The following is an 18,023-nucleotide window of genomic DNA, read 5'->3' as shown; positions in this document are numbered from 1 at the left end:
AGACTTTGAGGAAAGAGAAGAAAAGGGGTGGAGTTTATGTTGACATGTAAAGCGTGTTTCAGGTTCAGTGACTGTAACTCGGTAATGTCCAGATATCCCACATGACTGGGTACAACCATGCACTGGTCTCATACTAAAGGGCCTGTGGTGGCCACACCCTCAACCTCCTGGGTGCAAAGCCAACTCTTCTTTCCCAATATTGACAAAACGTCAGTGTAAATGTCTTAAACCTGAATAAACCTGTTACAGTGTTACTAGGAGAAATCAAGAAAGGAATGCTTCAAACGTAAGTATGACTGCTGTGGGATTTGTTGCAGATTCATTCACTCATTCAAGCAATGTGTCCGTAGGCAACATATTCATTCATGCTGAGGGTCTACTGCAGGAAAGGGGAGGATAGGGCACATAAAGTCACTGTTCTCTGGAGCTTTAACGATGGGAAGAAACACAGACAAAGATCAACATCTTTTAAAATATCAAATAGTGAAATGCTATATGGCTTCATCTGTACAACATCCTGAGAAAAACAAAATTATAAAGATACTGAAAGGATCCCTGGATGTCAAGTCATGGTGGATGGGGGAGGTTGTTGCAGGGAGGCTATAGGTTTTATGACAATGAACTTGTGTATTCTGATGACCTAATGGCATTATGAGTTCATCAAAAGTGTAAAATATAGATCACTAACAGTGACTTCATTTACACTGTGGGGACGAGTCAATAGTAATAATATATCAATACTAGTTCATCCATTATAACAAATGTAAAAAAATTAAGTAAATAAATAAATAAAAATTAAAAAATGCTTTAGCCAGGCATGGTGGCACGCACCTTTAATCCCAGCACTCTGGGAGGCAGAGGCAGCTGGATCTCTATGAGTTCGAGGCTAGCCTGGTCTACCAAGGGAGTTCTAGAACATCCAGAGCTACACAGAGAAATCCTGTCTCAAAAAATTAAAAAATTAAAAATATATAACAAATGTACTATACCAACTAAAGATATTTATGAAACAGACATATATAAGAACTCGGTATTTTCTACTCAATTTTTCCATAAACATAAAAAGTCTTATCAATTCTTCGTTAAGTATTAAATTGTAATAAGGACCACAAAGAAGATAGCACGATAGTTAGTAATGAGGCAGAACAGTCAGACATTTGGAAGATACAAACATGGGTGTGACCATGTCCGGGAGAGAGCACAGCCGCAGAATGGTGACAGGGTGAAACAACTTTAGAATGTCAGGTTCAAGGGAAAAAATGGAAAAGCATCCATGCAAGTTATGTGAGTGTATTGAAAAGACTGGTTCCTGCTTAGTAAAGTGATTGGGGTAGAAGGGCGTGTGAAGGATGAGGACAGGTAGATGCTTCCACGGTTCTTACGACAAAGATGACGATGGTGAACTGGAATGGGGGAAGATGGAGATGAGGAGGTGTAAAAGATGGAGAGCTATGTGATGGTAGAAGGAGAAGGACTTACAGGGTCCTGGTGATCAGGAGGAGGGAAAATACTGAGAATGTCCCTGTGTCATCTGGCTGGTTTACTAGGTAGTGGTGTTCCCTCTCTAGGGAAGAAACATGTTAAAGGTTGGGGAACAAAGATGAAAAAACAGAACACTTGACTTGTATGCAGGTGATTATTATATAAATGGCAGAAATGATTGCTTGATTGACTTCAAACACTATCTTAAATTTTACTGTGAAAGGGTCAGTTAAAAAGGAATAAAGGAACCAGCAATGCTTACGAAAGGATTGATATTCATTGAAAAATAATACTCTCTAAAAGGATTAAGGCAAAGCAAATTTATCTGATACGATTTGCCACAGTTCACATTTAGAGACATGTCCAATATTCTCTAAAATCAACTCGTCTTCATGAGTCCAAAAGCTTCTGATTGTTTATCTTAAATTAATTTTTTTGCCAGGTTCTCTTAGTAATAGTTACACAGTATACATTTTGTGCTGAAGTTTACTGAGATGTACTTTCTGGTTCTCAAATGCACAGTTCAACCATTCCCAACACTTCAGATGACTCCATGCCAAAGAAAAAGCTATCATCAATATTATGTTTATGAAGCTTCAAGTGTCATTATTTGTGTTCAGCCTCCTTTCATAGCATTGAAATGAAAATCAGATAATTTTTATTATGACATTATATAGGTAAAATGTTGTAATAGAAGGTTATATTGCTATATACAACAATAACATAAAACTCCCCTAGTTTTTGAAATGTGGCATATTGTTTACTTCCCTTAAAATACAAAAAAGAAGTATATATTGCCAAACATAAATTATACAAGCATGACATTTTCAAATGTGTGACTTATTTAGCACATCTCAAATGTGAATTTGAGTGGGTGGCATGGTGGCAAATAGGCAAATAGAATTTTCCAAGAAAAAAAGAAATGCGTGGGCAACTTTGACTCCATTCAGTCTGTTTTTGATGGGGGAAATTTATTACTGAGAAAAATTGGTTCTTAAACTTAAGTACATGATAGAAAGAACACCATTTATCCTTTTAACTAGACCTTTAAATATACTTACAGGCTCATTCAAAAGAATAAATGTATTCATGAAATATACATAGAGATGTCTAGAGGCCAGATATTGGAATTCATGAGCAGCTGCATCAGTAAAAGCCTGGCAGGGTGGTCCCACAGAAGGGTCATCCAGATATGAAGTCAAAGGGTTTTCTAGTCAGGGTCTGGTAACTGAGGCAGGAAATAGTGTACTGAACCATCAAGCTCTGAACATCATTCCCTAATTTCATGTCAAAAGTGGACATAAACAGCTATGTTCTTCTAACCTGTTAAGTATAATCTTGAGGGCTGAGGGAGATACAGCCAGATACATAGCTGATACAACTGATGACGACCCCATCTCCAAAGTAGGCCCATAACTCTAACTGTTCTTATTATAAATTAAGCAGTGTACAATCTCCCCCTACTCACAGTAGTAAAAACCATAGTTATAATCACCAATAGTAATTCATTTCTTCCGTATATCGCATACCTCCTGGCACCAAATCTACTGCAGGACACAAAGTAGTATTTTAAGTCCCCAAGGTCACTGATGAGCAAGGCAGGATTCATAAAAGATAAAGTGACTTGATTCACAGCAAACAATGGATGGGTGTATGTGGGAGTAGTAGAAGGGTAGGAAGGATTGGAATTAAGAGTCAGGTCCATCTGGGTTCAATCTCTAAGTTCACTGTCACGACTCTGCTTGATTCTATAGAGGAGTCAACCATGGTTTCCTTTGTTCCTGTCGCTCGTGCTGTGAATTTCTATGTCTAGCCACATGTAGGTACTGGAGCACAGGAGTATGCCTGTGTTTATCAGATGGACTCCACCCAGGCAAGACTAAATAAGCGTTTGCTACTCCATACCTGTGTGCTAAGGGCACACCCATTTGCACTTAGTACCTTGGACTGGACTTGATTTTACACAAGTTCTCCTGGGAACCTCTGCATTCCTAGGAACATAGTCAGTCATGTGCCACGTCTGCATCTACACAGACTCATTCCAGGGTGGATTAGGAATGTTAATGCCATTGAAAGAATAAACACTTTCATAACTTACTATAAAATGCCATATAGAGCACTGTCTATTGGGGCCAACATTTTAAAATTAGAACACATCTTAATCCAAACACAATGTTTTTCTGTTACTTGTGAGATTTTAAAAATGAAAATTATAACTGCCAAATGTCTCAAAAGACTTTGTTTAGCTTCCTCTCTCTTCTGCATTCCTCGGGTCTCACGGCTGCTGTTTTATATTCCCCATACTATAATTCAGCTTTTATAGCTCCTCTTATTCAATACTCCTTTCTCTTTTCCTTCCTCCGATGATCAAATTAGCTTAATGCATCCCAAAGGCCCAACACAAGCTCTTAAAAAAAAAATGAAGGAAAAGTTTTAACTTGTCGTTGCTCTGCTAGGCTTTAAGAATGAGGTTTTTTAAAGCAAAGTGAATTCTTATAGAGAAAAATATGCAAATATTGTATTTGAGGATTCAGTCTGTACAGAGAAGTTTCTAAGACACTTCCAGAAGCTTTGGGAAAGGGGTCGGGAAGGAGAATGTGTGGATTTGAAAGAAACCATCGTTGAAGGCCATCATGCCTGGAATACAGGAGACCTGGATTCTAGACTTTATAGTCAGTGTTCTGTAAGTAATTTGGCTGCTTTCAGCTTCACTGTTAAACAAAGAGGTTACACCAGATGAGTCTTAAATTCCTTACTTCAGGGCACTCAACAGTATGACTACTAGGATCAAGGGATGACTGTTCTGTTGGGGGTGGTGAGGGTGGCCTTTGCTGTGTACTGCAGAGTATTTTGCCCGCAACTCAGCCTATGGCCACTTTATACTCTTGGCACTGCCCCTGTTATCCCCTCACCAAAATTTCTCTAACATTGCCAAATATCCTCTTTGGGTCAGAATCCCTACTAGGCAGTTGAAAACCAGTGCTTTAAAGCTAAAATCCACGATAATGGCCTTATTTCCAGGTAGCAGCCTCATCTTTTTTCCACACTCTTGTTTTTTTATCAATTAGTCCAGTATTTTGAATATTTTAAGTGCCATACTTACATTATTCACTTTACAGATTCTGATTTTTCCAAATTAGCATTTTTGAAATCTGTTTACACGAAAACCTCACAGAGAGAGGTTAAAAGCCAGAGGTGAAGCAGATCACTGATTATAAATATGTGGCAAAAGCTCCTCAATGAACTGTATGCAACAGAGAAGGGCTTTAGACCAGATCTTGTTTGCAATAATGTAATCGTAAAGTGACCTGTCAAGAACAATTGAGGGTAATTGCACCCCGGCTCTTGGTTTTACAGTAGAATGTTTCCAAAAGGAAAATATAAGCAAGTAACAGAAATGTGTATTGCATTCATATGTGAAAAGCTTAAACTCTAAATTATGTGCATCACTCCTTCTATTAAATGGAGCCCAACAATATAGGTGTATTTATTTCTTCAGTCAGAAAAATGCCTGTTTGCAACTTTAAAAATGTTATCCCTCTTTAAATTATAGTAACTCATATTTTAGTAGATTTAGCTTAACCTATGAGCTTCCCATATGTGTGCCATCTAGTTGGTGTTGCCTTACTGTGTGTTTGTTTCTGTAGAATCATGGTAAAAATCTATGGAACCTCAAATAAGCAGGAAGTTAACTATATTAGGGCACTACACACAAGATAAAGACACTCCCCTTCAGCGCCCTCTCTCCTGTAGCTCCAGGAAAGCACAGTACAGTTATCTGAAAGTAAACACTATACATGGAGGAAGCTCAAATCTAATAATTGACATGTGTTTTCCCATGTTCAGTAATATTTGTCATGGGAATATTCTAAACCCACTGGAGTGAGTGTGCTTGTTTGGTTGTTTGTTTGGATTTTGAGACAGGTTCCTGATGTGTAACCCACATTGGCCTTGAATGCTGCTACCTCAGCCTTCCAAGTGCTCAGATCACAAGCACACATCATTGTTTTGAAAAAAATCTAAGATTTCATTTTTTCTTTGAGGGAAATGATGGATTCCTCCACATTATAGATTTCAGGTTATAAAAAAAATGAGTATTAAAAAAATCAGAGAAGATTTGCTTTAAAATTTCCCAGTAGTAAAATGTATGATGTGCACATCTAGCTATGCCTGACAGGTATATTATTTTTTCTTAAGGAGATCATCTTTTAATCCATGAATGCATATCCTTCACAGTGATGGCTTTCAAACCTTCCACTTCTTTTCATTGTTGTCTAACTCTTCATTTAAATATCTATCTATCATTTTTATGTATATGTGTGCCTGCATTGAATTTGCATGCACCACATGCATGCAGGAGCCTGCTGGGGCCAGAAGGGGTTGACAGACGCCATGGAACTAGAGTTGTCAGCAGTTGCTAGCCACCATATTGGTGCTGGGAATCAAACCCAGGTCCTCTGCAGGAGCAGCACATACTCTTAACCACTGAGCCATCTCTCCTACCAGTTTTGTCTAACTCTTTTGTTCAACATGCCAAGGAGCATCTAATTTTGTCACATGTGCCCCCGGTGATGCTCTCTGAACTGTCGATTCTATTCTTAATTGCTTACAAAGAAGATCTACAGCTTACCAATAAGCACTCAGTTCCTTCAATGGGGAAGGCATTCTATCTCTCTTCTTAAATTTATTTTTTAATTTCATACGGGCAATGAATTATGACCATATTTGAAGAGATTGGTCTCACTCTGATAATTCATCTTAGATTGGTGTGTTTTATTTAATTCTGATCCATCTTAATAAACAGATTTTGTTAAACAGACTCATCCTTAATATCATTCTGGGAATATCTGGAAAATATTTTAAATGTTCTCAAGTAAATTTTCAAAAGGTATTTATTTTATAATTTTAGATGAATTCACATATAGGTGCACATACATGCACATGCAGAGAGAGAGTTTAAATTATCCAGAAGATGTAAAGTATAGAAATGACTAGAATTTGAAAGAGCTTTTAAAAGGCAGGGAAGACATTTCATGAGTAGCTAGAGGAAATCTGATTAGGAAGGGCTGAGAAATCAGCCTTCCTCCTGAACTCATGTCTACTCAGCTAATGGATCCTAGAAATTAAACCAGGGAGTTTGAAGTCCTGAGGCATTCTGCATGCAGACATCCTGGTGCTGTATACCTTCATAATTACAGATAACGACTTGTCACCTCTCCCTCCACACAAATTAGTTCACCAAGTCACACCCTGAGAACACACCTGACAAAACACTAGCCTTCTAGTTTTTGTAGGAATTGAGGAGCCAGCATCAAGTAAATGTGAGTAACAATAAGGAAACAAGAGAAGAGATACTCGAGATTCTGGAAGAGGGTGGCTTTAGAAATGAGGCGGGAAACGCAATGGAACAAAGTTGGAGGGAGAATCCTGGGGGTCCAAGGGTGCAGCAGGGAGAGATGGGAGAGACCGGCCGATAGGAAGATGCCGATATTCTGTAAGCTAATTGGGGGGTCCCACCATTCCATCTCATTCTTTTAAAAGCTTGAAAGTGAATGTCTTGTTAGAGAGATGACTCAGTAGTTGAAGGCTCTGGCTGCTCTTCCGGAAGACCTGGGTTTAATTCTCAGTCCCCATGTGTTGATTCACAACCATCTGTAACTACAGTTCCAAGGGATCTATCATATTTTCTGGCCTCTTCCAGCACCAGCCATTCATGTGCTGCGTGCCCACACGAGCATGCACGCACACACACACACACACACACACACACACACACACACACACACACACACACCAGGCAAAATACCCTACACATAAAACACAAATACTTTTATCTTTTTCTCCCTCTCTGTCTCTATCTCTGTCTCTGTCTCTGTCTCTGTCTCTCTCTCTCTCTCTCTCTCTCTCTCTCTCTCTCTCTCTCTGTCTCTCTCTCTCTGTGTCTGTCTACACACACACACAATATCAGGCAAACACCTTACACATAAAACACAAATACTTTTATCTTTTTCTCTCTGTCTCTGTCTCTGTCTCTGTCTCTGTCTCTGTCTGTCTCTCTCTCTCTCTGTCTACACACACACACACACACACACACACACACACACACACACCAGGCAAAACACCCTACACATAAAACACAAATACTTTTATCTTTCTCTCTCCCTCCCTGCTCACTCCCTCCCCCCCTCTCTCTCCACACACACACACACACACACAACAAACACACACACACACACACACACACACACACACACACACACACACACACACACTTGGAAAACAAGAAAATTCTAGCTATCCAAATTACACCTTGCTGGATGCCCTGCATGTAGTTTGGGCAAGTATTTGACAGATCTTCAAACTGTTGTGTGACTAATGACATCCTTACCAAGTTAAGAATGGATTGCTTATAGAATAACTACTCTTTTATTAATATTTTATGAGCATTGCTTCCCTGCTATAAACGGATACAGTTCTCTGTCTCTATAAAGATCGTTGGCCCATGTCTCCCATTTCATGAAACTGCTATGATCAAACTGTCATCCTGCATCTTTATAGACTTATTGTCAGGTTTACTTTTGAATATATCCTTGAGGAACATATTCGAGTACACAAACACTCAAGGTGCATGTACAGCCTAACTGGAAATTCCAGTCAGAGGCAGTAAGTCTCTGCACCTCCACCTCTCCACCCTATCCACACCCCACATCCCACATCCCTGCCCAGTTCCTGCACTGTATCCAGTTAGTGTTTCCTGCCATGATCAATCTTGTTGGCTTGACCATATACAGATATTATTTATATAACAAGCATATGCTTTAAAGGAAAAAAATCTCAATACCACAAAAAAAAACAAGAAATTGTATCAGAGGCAAGACATTTTATGGTTAATGTTTATTTTGATGTCTTCTAAGATTGCGTAGTCCTTCTAAGATTCATAGTCCTAAACACAAAAATCTCACAGAAGCCCTTATATCTTTTTTTGTAGATTATTTATAGGTTAAAAGAACGATTTCAGCTTTCCTTAAGACAAGATAAAGAGAAAAACCAGGAGATCCACCTATCACCCATTGCGTTACAGCCAGCACAGTCGGAGGCCAAGACAGCCCACAGCATGGTCCAGCCTGAGCAGGCGCCAAAGGTGCTGAACGTTGTCGTGGACCCTCAAGGCCAATGTGCTCCTGAGATTAGAACCACCACCTCCTCCTCTGTCTGCCCTTCTCCCTTCAAAATGAAACCCATAGGACTTCAGGAGAGGTAAGAGCTTCGAGAGTCCACCTACAGGCTGTCTTTGTTTTACTTTGTTCTGGAAAGTCTACTTCAGCTACAAAGGGTGAAACTGGAAATGACTGACCATGGGGTAGAATCATTCCCTACCAAATAGGCACCAGAAAGTAGGTTTCTCGTCATCCAGTGGAGTCTCTGTGCTTGGGAAAACCTTCTTCAGGCACATCTGAAGCTTGTGTAGCCCATCTTCAACAATGGGGTGGTTCCTACCACCATTTATTAAGTACTTATCAAGGGCCACTAACCAAAGAGAGTTATCTTATTTTATTATCAAACATGGTATAAAGGAGTTGGTAATAAACGTAAGAGTGTTTTCCTACAGACGACCATGTTTTTGAAGTCATGTAGAAGGAGGCTGTGCTGCAAATTAATTTGGCTATAGTTAACTTTCTGCTTCCTTTAACCACAAGAGTTATCTATTGAGATATATATCTTTGTTTCCTTTATCTGTCTTTGGGGTTTATTTATTCATACAAGTGCTTCCATTTCAAGCAAGTCCCGTGGAAGAAAACTAGAATATACAATGTACGTAATGAAGGGCTAAATTTTCTTTTCTCCCAAATATTAATTAAACTCTTTTCACAGTGTTCTTAAATAATTCTATTATTTTTCCAGTGATGTGTGTTAATGGACATAGAGGCTGAGGCAGGAGGATTACCATAAGTTTGAGGACACCCTGAGATATAGAGTGAGTTCCAGATCAGCTTGACCTATAGTATGAGAGTCTGCCTCAAGAGGAAGAGATCTGAGATTCTTTTAATGTATTGCCAGTAGATGATATGACAAGAGAGAAATTTGTTATGATTAGCTCTAAAGGCCCTGAACAAACAAACAGTTGATACCACTCTAGAGGGAAAGAGAGCAGTCAAATCATTCCTCCTATCTCCTTCCCCCAAAGGCTGCTGCCTTCCTGACCGTTCCACCTCAGGCCCCAAGTGACATTCTTGCACTTGGGTATAGCTAAGTGGCATTCTCAGATTTGGTCTGGAAATGAACATGAGACAACCCTTTCCCCTGGAGGGGAACTTGGAGTCTGGAGAACTGGGTGCAGACCCACAGATCCATCATTCTTTTGCCCTTCACTTCTACACTAGGAAAGGGTAGGCTAGGATTCTCAGCTTCTTCCCAGTCTCAGGCAGCTTCAAAGGGAAGCCTGGAGGCAGAGATCTGAACGCCAAGGGCAGAGTAGCAGGAAGGGTCTGCCTGGTCATAGACAATAAGGGGAAGGTACACTCAAAAAGATTTACAGACAGTAAAAACAGTTTTTTTTTAAAAATCAGGCTAATTTTAATTATGGCCATGCACTACTAATTCAAAGCAAGGTCAGTGTAACACTGTCAATGAGAAGAGTTATTGTGGTATCCTGTCCTTGTAGACCACCTCCTTAGCAGGTTTGAATTTCAAGGAGCATAAGGTTAAAGATTGGAGAATTCATTTAATTGAAGAAGGGCAGAAATTCAAGTGATATCTTATTCATCTTTGTGATCCACATGGAAATGCTATTTAAAAAAAAAAAAGCAAAACCTAGGGCCTAATCAGAATTAAATGCCTTCCATGTCCCCTGATGTGTAATTACAGCTTCCCCTGCATCCCTTACTCCTAATGCCTTCTCTTCTCCAAGCAAGGGAAATCTGTTTTCCCCAAGAGTCTCCAAGTCCTTCCTGACTTAGTAACTTCATCAATTTTTCTCCTCTCTTTTCAGCTAAACTTTCTTTCCTAATATTGACTATCCATTTACCTTTAAAGTTTCTTTTATATCAAAGATCTTCCCTTCCCTTAGGTCATTGCTTATCTGGCTCTTGTCTTTCCTTCCTTATCCTAAAGGAACAACGTATGTTCCCTGCCTCATCAGTTTTCAACCTTCCTCCTCTTTGTCTTTCATGGTCTTCTAATAAGTTGATGCTCAATGATCTAGCTACTCAATATAAAACACAAGCTTCATTTTTCTTCCTATATAGCACCGAGGACTGCCCATTTCTCAGCATCTCTCCTCTGGTCTACTAGACATCATTTGAACTGACTCTTAGTGACTACTTTTGCCTTGCATTCATGCCTTTATCCAAGCCCACATCAGAGTTTCATTATGAGTCTACATAACTACAACCATTTCTCATGCTGTCTTGACACATGTGCTTCTCCTGGTATGCTACTTAAACACAAAAGAAGATGCTCAGAGTTGGGCAGTGGTAGGACACTCCTTTAATCCCACTGCTTGGGAGCCAGAGGCAGACAGATCTATGTAAGTTGGAGGCCAGCCTGGTCTACAGATCGAATGCCAGGACAGTCTCAAAATCTACACAGGGAAACCTGTCCAGAAAGAAACAAACAAAAAAAAGATGCTCAGAAACAGAAGTCAAAATTTTCATCGAGTCATTTCTCTTTGTGTATTCTGAATCCTAGGAACCTATAATATCCCCAACCATCTCACTTCTTCCCCTCTCATTATGTACCCATGCATTGTGAAGATCTGTCACCTTCCTCCTAGGAGCTTCTTTCCAACCCCATTACCCCTGAGGACTCAGGATTTCCCATTTCTCTTAATCTGTGTCACGCTGACCCTCCCACCTCAGGTTCTCTTCTCCTCCAATCCATCCCCAGACATCTCAAGCAATAGTGTTTTAAAATACATGGGAATGTCTTTTATTTTAAAGTCTATACTTCTTTTTGGAAGAATAGGTCATTCCTCTGTATGGAATATGACACCCTCTCCAGCCTAACTTTTGCCAGCCTCTGTCAAACTTTATTTCCTGCTAAGCACACACGCACATCATCCATCCTGCTACTGTGATATTTCTCCAGGCACCATCCCAAAATATTTAAAGTCCATGAAATAGTACCTGCCTCTGCTCTGTCCTTCCTTTCTCTATTTGCTATTAGAAAGTACTACCACTGCAGTAAGAGTGAATCTGTGTCTACAAGTCAAGGGAATGAGAAACAGAGTTCTATTTCCTTATAACCCATACTAAACTTTTGTTGTAACTCTCATCCTTCCTAAATGGCAGAAACTTGATCTCAGCCCCTTTCTGGTTGACTCAACATCAAGCCCCCCTTGCTTAGAAATTTCATCTAGATGTTGAAGGGCCCTTCTCAATATAAAATGTGAAAGTCCCATCTGCCTTGATGCCTTCCATCCAAACTGCCTTTTGCTAAAATGGCCATTACATCCTGAATCCTCAGAAGTTTACTCATGATTGTTGCTACCAACTCGTTCCTTCTTTCTGTTCATACAAACCCCTCTATTTCTAATGGTGACTTCTTCTCATTCCCTCCCTCCCCCTTTCTAAACTTTATCCAATATACTCTGAGATACCACAATATATTCTCACTGCTAGCTTCTATATATCAAGTGGAAATGCAGGCAACTCTGTGCCAAGACGCCATCCCTACAGCACCGGCCACTTTTTCTCATGGTTCTACCTAGGGTCATGGTCCCCCTGCTGAAGATGTCAGGGCTTAGCCGTGAAAGACAGTGTCTTGCCAGTGCTTGTGCTTGCAAGTCATCACAACTAATGCTTCTCCCTCCCCTCAGTCCATGGGCCCTTTTTCTAGCTCTGTAAATAAAACTGTCTACTCATGTATCTTTCATATTTCACTCAACCTGGCATCCACACATTCAGATGTGTTCTACTAAGAACCTGACCTTTAGAACTCAAAAGATAGAATCCGTATTTATTTGCCTCCTGTTTTCATATTTCTTCCTCTAAGCAATAAAACACCAAACAGCTTGACAGCATAAAGACAGGGAAGGTCCAAAGGTGAGGGAAGGACTGGGAAAGGGGGAAGAGCTTCACCCATCACTTCCTCTTGAGTGACTCGGGTCATTCCTCACAATGACTGTATGCCTCACCCATGGAGCCCAACACTAACCCAGGAACTTCTCTTCTGCTACCTTCTGCATTAATCCTAAAACTTATGTGCCCAGATTGCTTATAGAACTCTTGTATGTATTGTCAAGTTTAGAGACCTGTCATAGCCATAGCCAATAGAGTCTGAATTTCTGGAGGACATATATATATATATATATATATATATATATATATATATCTAACGGGCTTCTAGAAACGAATGAGTTTCATGAGCAATTCTCAGGTCAACGCCCAGTTAACACTTTGTTTAACCTGTCAGGCCTTCCTTCCCTCCTTCTTCTATTTTCACTCCCATCTTCCTGCCATAAATCTCTTGCCAGCATAACATATAACTTTAAGAGTGATAAAATGCAAAGCCTATATATTGTGCATTATGCAGCAAAAAAAGTTTTCTGGAATTTCATCTTTAATCCTTAAAGTTTTATGCTCATGTGTTCTAATGGTGCCATTTAAAAATCCTCATGTTTTTATTTCCAGACCTTGATCCTGATGTAAAGTAATTATATTTTGTTTATTACATAAAAGCCTGGTTATAAAGCCATGAGATCATAAGGGCTGCCTTATTAATCAACTGTCATGCTATACAAATCTCTCATTCTTTGTATCAATAATATGAGTTAAAATGTAAGTAAAATAAGATAGAGACTAAATGTACATGCTTATATAAATATGAAAATGTATATTGAAAATTATAAAGATTAAAAATCCATACAATGTGGAGGTTATAGTAGTAGTTACTGTTTTCTTTATTCCAATTACCTACCCACAAATTCTATTGATCCTTGGTTCTCCAGCTTTCTCATTATTGAAACACTCCTCACCCTGGGCCTGGCTTGCATTACTTCATCTTTGAACTGAATCTTCTGATTATAAAAATGTCATTAAAATTAATACACTTTATGTATCATATATACACTATTTTATTTCACCCCTTCTGTCTATATCTCATACTTTCCCTTTTTAAATTCATATTGTATTCTCTTTATACCTACCATCCTAAAACAATATTTATTACTACTTACTATCTATCTTACTGTGACAAAATCCTCCAGTCACCGACAGGATCTAATTCAAATTTTTCTCTCCAAATCTATTCACTGCTGGCCCCAAATCACGCTATCCTATCCAGTCTCCTCCCATTCCCACCTTCTTCCATACCCTGTGTTTTTTGTTTGGTTTTTTTTTCTCTCCATCATCTCCAGTTTCCACAGAACAACATAAAACTTGCCTCCTACCATAGGCCATGTAGCCTATCCATACCATGGGGATTTGTAACCACGGACCACTACCTAGGAGTGATTTTTACTTAAGAAATCATTCAGAAAAAAGACTGGCCTTTGTTCTGGAGTGATAGACCTTGCCCCTTAACCAGACTGTAAGGATCTTAACCACTTGCTGTGGCTCTGAGTACTCTGTGCCCCCCATGCAGTCCCAGTACATAGTAGACACTCAGAGAAATCATAGAGTTAATAAGTCCCCCTTTGCATCTGGACAGCTCACATTTCTAAGGAAATTGCCCTAAGAACAGGTAGACTAATGATACAGCACATAGCCAAGCCTCTATCATTTGTGACATAACTAACTTAACAGATTAAGTCCTCTGTGGTATAGATTTCCCCATTTGCAAAACAATACCTGTCCCACCTTACTTCAAAGAGCATTGCAAAATTAACTTCATATATATACAAAGTGGCGTGGTGACTTTGAGAAGGAAAAGAAAACCTGAAATTGCTTTGGTTTTAGCCTATGAGGAAAGCGGAGAAGCAGAGTGGGAACCAAGACAAGCAAAGGAGGATTGGCTCATACCCTCACCCTGACCACACATGGAACCCTGGGTCACACATGGTCACTTCTCTCACCTTTAAGGAAATGAATGAGGCATCCATTCCCTCATACCAGCCCACCATCCACTTCAGGATGCCGGGAGACTTAATTTCCTAGTCACCCTCATAGGGTGATTCTCCAGAAAGTGGCAGCCAGTGTTGCTGCAGCATCAGAGAAGATGAGAATAGTAGTCCAGCAGACATGGTCTTCAGGGGACACCAGCAGCATCACCGTGTCTGCCAATGGTTGCCCCACTCTTTAGAGCACGGTTAAGTTCATACTCCACATTTCTTTGATCTTTCCAGGTCATTACATATGTTCTGCATGGTCTCCTTCGAATAAACACCATTTGTTCTATCGGGGCATATGGGCCACTGAACACAATCTGTCAACCTGACTCATTTGCCTCCACCTGACAGTATAAAGGATCCTAGCACAACACAGAGCTAGCACAACGCAGACCAAAACACACGGAGAACAAAAGACCACAGGCTCTTTATATATGGTATCTCATTCCATCCTCACAGAAGAAGAAACTAGTGCTTCGTGTGTTTAAGTTATTGGTGAAGTAATTTATAGTAAGTTTCTGGGCTGTGAGGGGGGCAGGGGTAATGTAATTGAAGAGCAAGAATCATGTCCCCAGATAAGCACTGGATTGGCATCCTTTGGGGAAAGGCAAACTTAACCTTATATTCGTGGAAAGTCAATTAGAAACACCACAGTGGGTAAACAGGTGTATTTTGTATTGCCACACTGTCGTTTCCCTCATCAAATTTTCCACTAAGTTTTCAGAGTCCTTTTTCAGATGTTTAAATCAGGAAAATGCAAGTTTGTGAAGCAGACTCAAACTGTTCTAGGTAGCTAGCCATTGTGTGCCTGGAAGCTTGCCAACTGTCCCAGCTTCCTGTCTTATCTGGTATTTCTCATTCTAGAGAACAAATGCTCATCTGATGGAAAGGACAGGTGGGGAGGACTATTAGTACAGTAGAGAATCTGCAGCAAGAGGAAACTCAAGTCTAAACTATGCTTAAAGCACATTGGGCGAGCAGGACAGGGCAGGGCTCTACTTTGTCCAGACTGTCTAGATTTGTGTGCTCTGAACAGAGGGGTTGAAAGGACACCAGGGAATGTATGTTTGTGCCCCTCCATGCAACAGCTGTCCTTGCTGTTGGAATAGGCAAATACTGGCAACTGACCTATGTGCAGGACATTGGCCTGCCCCAGGTCAACCACTCTTACTGTAGTTTCTCATAAGAGCTTCCCATCATCCCTTGAGGCATAGAATACGGCATCCCTTGTCCTTTCTTGCAAGTGAACTGAGACCTAGAGAGACTGGGTTGCATGCCTAGCATCACAAAGAAATAAAAATAGTCTATAAATTCGCATCTAGAGACTCTGACTACAGAGTTGGCACTTTCTGAACTTTTGGTAGCTTTACATATCATAATGTTATAAAAGTTATTATAAGATGATACCCAGAAATGTGGAAAGCATTGGGAACACATACAAACTCTCATTAATAAGCTGTTTTCCTCTTTATTTGTACGATAGACATAATGCATATTTTGTGAGGTAAGTGTGGACTCTGAAAGTTTAGGAAACAATTTTTAAAAGTGTTCCTGTGTCCCCTAGTAACATGTTTTAAAAACTATGGGGACTAACTAAGAAAATAGCGATAAAGATGCTGAGATTTTGTGTCAAGGAAAATCATGAACAAACTGTAATTGTGTTCAACACAAGAAACGGCCATGGCGGCAGATGCAAAGGCAGGAGAATGGACAAGGAGACAAGGTTATAGGTGCAGGTGGTTAGAGAAGTAAAGGTATATTTAGGGGAACAAACCCAGGGCCTCACACATGTCTTAGCTACATATCCAACCCAAACACATGTTTTACAAAAATTAACAAACAAGAAGTTTTTCTATAGTCATGTCCATCATGTGTTGACAAGCATGGTCTTCTCTTAAAGCAATGCCTGAAGTGCCTGAGCCTTTGTGGCTGCATGACCCACCAGTTTGGGACTTGACTCCATCAGACATCACTATGACTACTCCCTTTCTCATGTCCCTTCTCTTTCCTCACTGGTGACATCCTGAAGCCATGCCAGAGTAGGTCCTGGTGAGCAGTATTCCTGCTTGTGTTTGCTACCAGTCCACCCAGCACACAGGTTGCCTTGTGAGATTGATTAGAAAGGACTCCCCCCACCACCATCCCCACAACTGAACTCTGCAGCCTGATCCTGAATGCTGAATCCTGGGATGAGTCACATCATGGGATCCATTTCATGGGATGCATTCCCACACCCACAATGAAGGAGCCAAATCCCATCACCCCGGGAACCCTCTGGCCATTCAGAGTATTGACCATTTTTTATAGAGAGAGAATTACTGTACTTCCTACATGCTGCATAAGGCTGACATTTCTTCAAGAGTTTTAACTACGTATGCATACAGAAGGTGGCACATTTGGATGTATGTGTACATGTCCTAGGAGGCCAGAGGTACTGGGTCCCCTACAGCTGGAATTACAGGCAACAGAAGCCATCCAAGGTTGGGAACTGAACTCTGGTCCCCTGGAACAGTGCATGCTCTGAGCCACTGAACCACCACTCCAGCTCAAGGTGGGCATTCTAGAATGTTCTTGTCATCGTGACCGTGAAGAATAAACACCGAAAAGGTATCACTTTTGAGGCCCCTGCTGACTGGTCACTTTACTCATGATCCACTAAGAGCTTTGCTTTGGGGAGTGTTCTGGAAAAGGAGCCGCCTGTCTTCGCTAGGGACTGTACTCCAGATCTCCATGTCCAGGTTGACAGAACTAGGAGAAGCAGCCTGTTTTGTAAGGCTCGTTGTAATCAGGCCAGGCACAGGCAATTCCCAGGGAAAGCCTGCCTTCCTATTTTGAGAGACCAGCTCTGGGTCTTAGATACTGTGTCAGGTTTTGCCTTGCAGAATTGCTCTTGTCCAAGGTGGTGTTGGAAATATGTCACACAATTGTGTGCATCTCACAGCATGAATATTGTTCTTCTTTGGAAGGAGATACCGGCATGCTCTCATTAGATTTCCCAGGGTTTGGGTACGTGACCTTTGGTTTAACAGACCCTGAAAAATCGCAAATCACCCAAGGCAGGTGGCTTGATCAAAATTAAGTTAGTTTTAAAAGGATTTTTTTCCTGTGAGTCTATTACAAGTTAAAGTGCTGCTCCCATTTAGCAAGGCTTCATAATCCTGGGTAGAGGGGGGTGGGGTGTCCTAACTCTGTGTAGGGAGTGCTGGCTGTGTTCTAAGATCAGTTTCTGTTGTTGGCTAATGCCAAACTCATCTGACTGCAGAATAGGGAAACAGTGCCCTCTAGTGGAAAACAGCAAATGTGAAACCTGCTCATGAGTAAGAGAAAACTGAATTGTACTTTTTATTTATTTTTTTCTATTATTGAAAATAGATTTTTTCCCCACACAAGATATCATGATTACGGTTTCCATTCCCTCTGCTCCTCCTACCTTCTTCTGCCTCCCCTCCTATCCGGGTCCACTCCCTTTCTGCCTCTTCCAAAGAACCTGTAGGAT

The 18,023-nt window shown here is 40.5% G+C and overlaps 1 protein-coding gene across 1 annotated transcript in view; it reads left to right on the top strand.

Annotated features, from left to right (window-relative positions):
• Ptprr (protein tyrosine phosphatase receptor type R) overlaps positions 1-18,023 on the top strand; it is a 115,757-nt gene that overhangs the window by 25,544 nt on the left and 72,190 nt on the right. The window contains exon 5 of the mRNA XM_027392375.2: positions 8,471-8,739. Within this exon, the coding sequence (XP_027248176.1) occupies positions 8,471-8,739 (269 nt within the window). The remainder of the gene's footprint in view (positions 1-8,470; positions 8,740-18,023) is intronic.

Source organism: Cricetulus griseus (genome assembly GCF_003668045.3).
Source record: "Cricetulus griseus strain 17A/GY chromosome 1 unlocalized genomic scaffold, alternate assembly CriGri-PICRH-1.0 chr1_0, whole genome shotgun sequence".
Lineage (NCBI taxonomy): Eukaryota > Metazoa > Chordata > Mammalia > Rodentia > Cricetidae > Cricetulus > Cricetulus griseus.
The sequence above is the reverse complement of the archived record's forward strand: the minus strand, read 5'-3'. Positions and strand labels throughout refer to the sequence as shown.